Source organism: Humulus lupulus, chromosome 9, assembly GCF_963169125.1.
Source record: "Humulus lupulus chromosome 9, drHumLupu1.1, whole genome shotgun sequence".
Taxonomy (NCBI): Eukaryota; Viridiplantae; Streptophyta; class Magnoliopsida; order Rosales; family Cannabaceae; genus Humulus; species Humulus lupulus.
Genome location: NC_084801.1, coordinates 165,687,566 through 165,692,991, shown reverse-complemented (window position 1 = coordinate 165,692,991; position 5,426 = coordinate 165,687,566). Strand labels below are relative to the sequence as shown.

Below are 5,426 nucleotides of genomic sequence, written 5' to 3'. Positions count from 1 at the left end.
ACAGCATTGAATCATAAACATAAATTGTAGCGACCCAAAATCACTAATAAGGTTTAAGGGCCTTGATTAGCGTGTTAGGAGGGGATAATTGGTTTATCTATGATTTAAATGATTTAAGGCATGATTATGTGGCATGCATGATTATATGATTACATGGATGTGATTAAATGCATGTTTAGGAGTGTTAAATATGCATGTGGGCCATGTTTAGCATGTAAGGGCATATTTGTAATTTTGGGCAGTTGAGGGCATAAATGTAATAATAGGTGATAAATTGTTGAGAGCAAATTATTATGTGGATATATTTGCAGCATATGGCTCGAGACGGTCCTAGTGAGCAGATTGGCGAAATAGTCACGATGGGGATAATACCCGGCTTGGGGGAGCTTGGGGGTATTTTCGGGTATTTAGAAAAAATATTGGGGATTGTTAGACATTGGGAAAATAAATGGTAATTAATTTGATGACGGGTGATAACTCTATGATTTAGAGTTATTTTTATTAACTTTGAACTTGAATTTTGGGTGAAAAGAGTAATGAGTGTGATGTTATTTGTAAGTTTGTTTAGTTTTTACCTTTCTTTTCTAGTTAGTGTGTTAATTCAAGAGTCTTGTAAATTGTTGGTAGCAATTGTAATTAATTAAGTAATTGTGTGTGTTTTGTTGTTTAGGAAAGGAACTTTTGACTCGCCAAGGGAAACTAAGGAATCCAAGGAAAAAGGGGACAAAAAGCTGGAAATGCTGCTCAAATGCTGGAGGCCGAAGTGTTAGCAAATCTGGAAATTGGGGACTGACGTGGACAAGAGCCAGCTGATCTTTCTTCACTTATCTCAGTGCCTATGTGGCACCCACTTAAAAATTAGGTCAGCTGGCTGAGGTGGCGTGGACTAATGGACTTTCTAATTAGGGTAAGGAGAAGAGAAAAGTACACTAGAGGGAGGACAGCCGAAATCATCAAAGAGAGGAATAGAGAACACAGTACAGTTTTTTACTCAGCAAGAAACAGAGAGAGAAAAGTTGATGCAGAGAGATATACACAGAAAAAGGCAGTACCCATAAGAGGAGACCCACAGCCAATGAAGGAGGAGGACTCTAGAACCCGATTCTACTTCTTCTATTTCTTCTATATTTCCTTTTCTGTAGTGTATACTCTTGATTCTATAATTTGTGAACTGAATATTTGCTATGGATGAACAATTTCTGTTTTGGGTTGTAATTATCAGTTTGAACATGAACTAATCCTTTTGAGAATTGAATAGCAATGGAACCCGATGTTATGAATTAATGATGAAAATTGCATGAGTTTAGCAACTTGCCTTTGTTCATTCAAGTGAGATGAATGTTAAATGATTGTTAATTACTGGCCATGACTAACAATTTGCTTAGCTAGATCTGATTCTGGAAAGATTATATCTAGTGGAAATAACTTGGATGATGCAAGAGAATTACCATGTTTAGGTTGTTCTTAGTGAGTAAAATAGGAATATTTTGCTACCTTGTATAACTTGAGAATTGGTGTGTAATTGCTGTTTTGCAACCTGATTAAATATAGGAATGTATTAAATCAAGTTGTAGAATTAATTCACTGAGTTTTGGGAAAATCTCACGTGCTTATCTTAGAATTCTGTTAACTCTAGGCAACTTTGCTGAACGAATGCTGTAACAACTGGGCAGATTAACATAGGGGGAAATAGCTATTCAGATCTATTAATCCATAAGCACTTTTTCTTGAATTCAATTTTGCTATCATTTTAGTTATATTTTTAAATAGATTTAATTGCAGTCATTTAATTTCAGATTGATAGTACAATCATTCTCATAATTTCTTCCTTTAATTTTAGATTTTTTATTAGTTGGTTTTACATTTGCTTGATTTTGCAATCCCTGTGGAGACGATACTCAACTTACTACTATATTACTTGTTGCCGACTGTGTACACTTGCACATTTTATTTGCTTAAAATTACGCAACAAGTTTTTGGCGCCGTTGCCGGGGATTGAAAATTAAAATTCTGTATTATCAACTATTTAGCAATTTATTTATGTTTGTTTCTAATTCTTCTTGTTTGGGTTGTGCGTTTCTCAGGTTTAATATAGTGCATGAACGAATACGACGAATCTGAGCTTGCTCCTATTGACCCCGAAATTGAACGTACTTTCAGAAAAAGGAGAAAGGCACAAAAGGCTAACAGCCACTGCAATATGGCTGAAAATGTTGGAGACGAAGGGAGTTCCCAGAACATAGCTAATCCTATTGTTTTGGCGGATGATAGAGCCAGAGAAATAAGGGAATACGCTGCCCCTATGTTGAACGAGCTCAATCTGGGCATTGTGAGGCCTGAAATACAAGCACCCTAGTTTGAGCTCAAACCTGTCATGTTTCAAATGCTCCAAACAGTTGGGCAGTTTAGTGGGATGCCCACGGAAGACCCTCATCTCCATCTTCGCTCATTTTTGGAGGTGAGCGATTCTTTCATGTTACAAGGAGTAAGTGAAGAGGCGCTAAGACTGAAGTTATTCCCGTTCTCTTTAAGGGACCGAGCTAGATCATGGCTCAACACCCTTCCTCCCGATTCGGTGACAAATTGGAATGACTTGGCTGAATTTTTTTTAAGAAAGTACTTCCCTCCCACGAGAAATGCAAAGTTTAGAAGTGAGATTATGTCGTTTCAGCAGCTGGAAGATGAGTCCACTAGTGACGCGTGGGAAAGATTCAAAGAGCTTTTAAGAAAATGTCCACACCATGGTATCCCACATTGTATACAAATGGAGACATTCTACAATGGTCTCAATGCAGTCTCTCGAATGGTCTTGGACGCTTCAGCCAATGGAGCCATTCTTTCCAAGTCTTACAACGAAGCATTTGAGATTTTGGAAAGGATTGCAAGTAATAACTATCAATGGTCAAACACTAGAGCTCCTACAAGTAGAAAGGTGGCGGGAGTTCTTGAAGTAGATGCATTAACGGCTCTAACAGCTCAAATGGCCTCAATGACCAACATCTTGAAGAATATGAGTTTGGGAGGAAATATTCAGCCAGCCGCTGCCATTCAAAGTGCAGAAATTTCATGTGTTTATTGTGGAGACGGGCATACTTTTGAGAATTGCCCTTCAAATCCAGCCTCGGTTTGCTATGTGGGTAATCAGAACTTCAACTGCAACAACAACCCATATTCAAATTCTTATAATCCAGCGTGGAGGCAACATCCAAATCTGTCATGGGGGGGGGGGGGGGGGGAGGGTCAAGGAGCAAGTTCAAGTGGAGCGCCAGCACAAGGGAAACAGTCATGTCCACCAGGTTTTTCTCAACAACCAAGGGCTCAACAACCTCACCAATCTCAAGGCTCTCAATCTAGTTCCTTGGAGAGTTTAATGAGAGATTATATGGCAAAGAATGATGCTGTGATTCAAAGCCAAGCAGCTTCTCTTCGCAATCTGGAAATTCAGTTGGGGCAACTGGCCAATGATCTGAAAAATAGGCCCCAAGGTTCTTTGCCTAGTGATACCGAGAATCCAAGGAGGGATGGTAAAGAACACTGCAAAGCAATTAATCTACGGAGTGGGAAAATTCTGGAAATTAATGATGAGAAAACAAAGGGCAGCAAGGAGCCCACTTCAATCCAAACCGAAGGGGAAACGAGTAAAAAACCAGCAAGTTCAGCTGCTGAATTCAACCCAGTTGATACAGCATCGGGTCAACATTCTGCTGCAGAAAAGACTTTACACAAGCCACCTCCACCATTTCCTCAACGTTTTAAAAAACAGCAGCAAGATGGGCAATTCAGGAGGTTTCTGGATGTTTTGAAGCAGCTCCATATCAATATTCCCTTAGTGGAAGCCTTGGAGCAAATGCCCAACTACATGAAGTTCTTGAAAGATATTTTGACAAAGAAAAGGAGGCTGGGTGAGTTCGAAACAGTTGCTCTAACAAAAGGTTGCAGTGCTATGTTGAAAAGAAAAATTCCTCCTAAATTAAAAGATCCAGGCAGTTTTACAATTCCATGTTCCATTGGTGGGAGAGACGTGGGAAGAGCTTTATGCGATTTGGGTGCTAGTATTAATCTAATGCCTATGTCTATTTTCAAGAAGTTGGGCATTGGTGAAGCTCGGCCAACCACAGTTACATTGCAGTTAGCAAACAGATCAATGGCTCATCCGGAAGGGAAGATTGAGGATGTACTAGTGCAGGTTGACAAGTTCATGTTCCCGGCCGATTTCATCATTCTTGACTATGAAGCGGATCGAGAAGTACCCATAATATTGGGGAGGCCATTTCTTGCCACAGGGAGGACTTTGATTAATGTGCAAAATGGAGAACTTAACATGAGGGTGAACGATCAACAAGTGACCTTTAGTGTTTTCCAAGCCATGAAGTTTCCGGATGACATAGAAGAATGTTCTAGTTTGAGTGTACTTGAGACACTTGTGGCTGAAACCTTTAATAGAGATATTTGCAAGGCTGATTTGGGGCTGAATATCTTTGAGGATGATGAAGAATCTAGCAATGAAGAGGAGTCCAAAGTCACTTGGGTAGAGTCCAGCAAACCAGCCTTGAAATTCAGCAAGCATTTTGAGTCTTTAAATCCGTATATCTTCTAACAGACTTGACTGGATGGACAAGTTAGCCAGTTTACCAATGACTACTTCTATTCCGGCATTGATCAGCTCTTGCTGAATCGAATTTTTTATTCCGACTAACGCTGCTAGATTTCCATAACTCTTCCTGCTTAGCGCATCAACAACTATGTTTGCCTTTCCCGGGGGGTACAGGATTTCGCAGTCATAATCCTTTACTAATTATAACCACTTGCGCTGCCTCATGTTGAGCTCCTTCTATGTGAAGAAATACTTTAAGCTCTTGTGGTCTGTATAAATCTCACACAATTCTCCGTAAAGATAATGGCGGCAGATTTTCAATGCAAAGACCACCGCTGCCAACTCCATATCATGTGTTGGATAGTGTTGCTCGTATTCCTTCAGCTACCTTGATGCATAGGCTATTACTTTGTCATTCTGCATCAGCACACAACCCAAACCTTGCTTTGACACATGACAGTAGACTATAAACTTGACGTTGGGTGTCGTTACACAAAGTACCGATGCTTAGCATAGCTTATTGTGGACTCTCAAAATTCCGTACTTGTGAAAGGTCCAAAGCACACGTTAAGGTCCCCTAAACACCTAAATACATGCTTATGCCACAAGGCCCTCGGGCAACATCTTCTCGCAGGGAGGTAAGCAATGCTATTCTCGGCGTACCTAGCACCCATGCACCCAGCGAGGCCACATCTCACACACCAGGCAGCGCCCCGCGTCACACGCATCAGCCCCTCACGAGACCCTTATCGCGACTGCCTCCCCTCGAGTAGGATCTTTAGCATGGCCTCGAGACACGCCATGCCACCAGGGCCTCACAAGGAGGTATCTC

The 5,426-nt window shown here is 40.7% G+C and overlaps 1 protein-coding gene and 1 non-coding gene across 2 annotated transcripts; one reads left to right on the top strand and one right to left on the bottom strand.

Annotated features, from left to right (window-relative positions):
• Nucleotides 1–2,374: 2,374 nt before the first annotated feature.
• On the top strand, nucleotides 2,375–4,597 carry LOC133800271 (uncharacterized). The gene has a single exon (XM_062238227.1). The coding sequence runs from the start codon at nucleotides 2,375–2,377 to the stop codon at nucleotides 4,595–4,597; it is 2,223 nt and encodes a 740-aa protein (XP_062094211.1).
• On the bottom strand, nucleotides 2,642–2,748 carry LOC133802863 (small nucleolar RNA R71). Its single transcript, XR_009877611.1, has one exon. It is a non-coding gene; the product is annotated as a small nucleolar RNA R71 (small nucleolar RNA).
• Nucleotides 4,598–5,426: the final 829 nt, after the last annotated feature.

Excerpts from the sequence above, each read along its gene's own strand:
- LOC133800271 (XM_062238227.1), top strand. The coding sequence starts at position 2,375 with ATGTTTCAAATGCTCCAAACAGTTGGGCAGTTTAGTGGGATGCCCACG.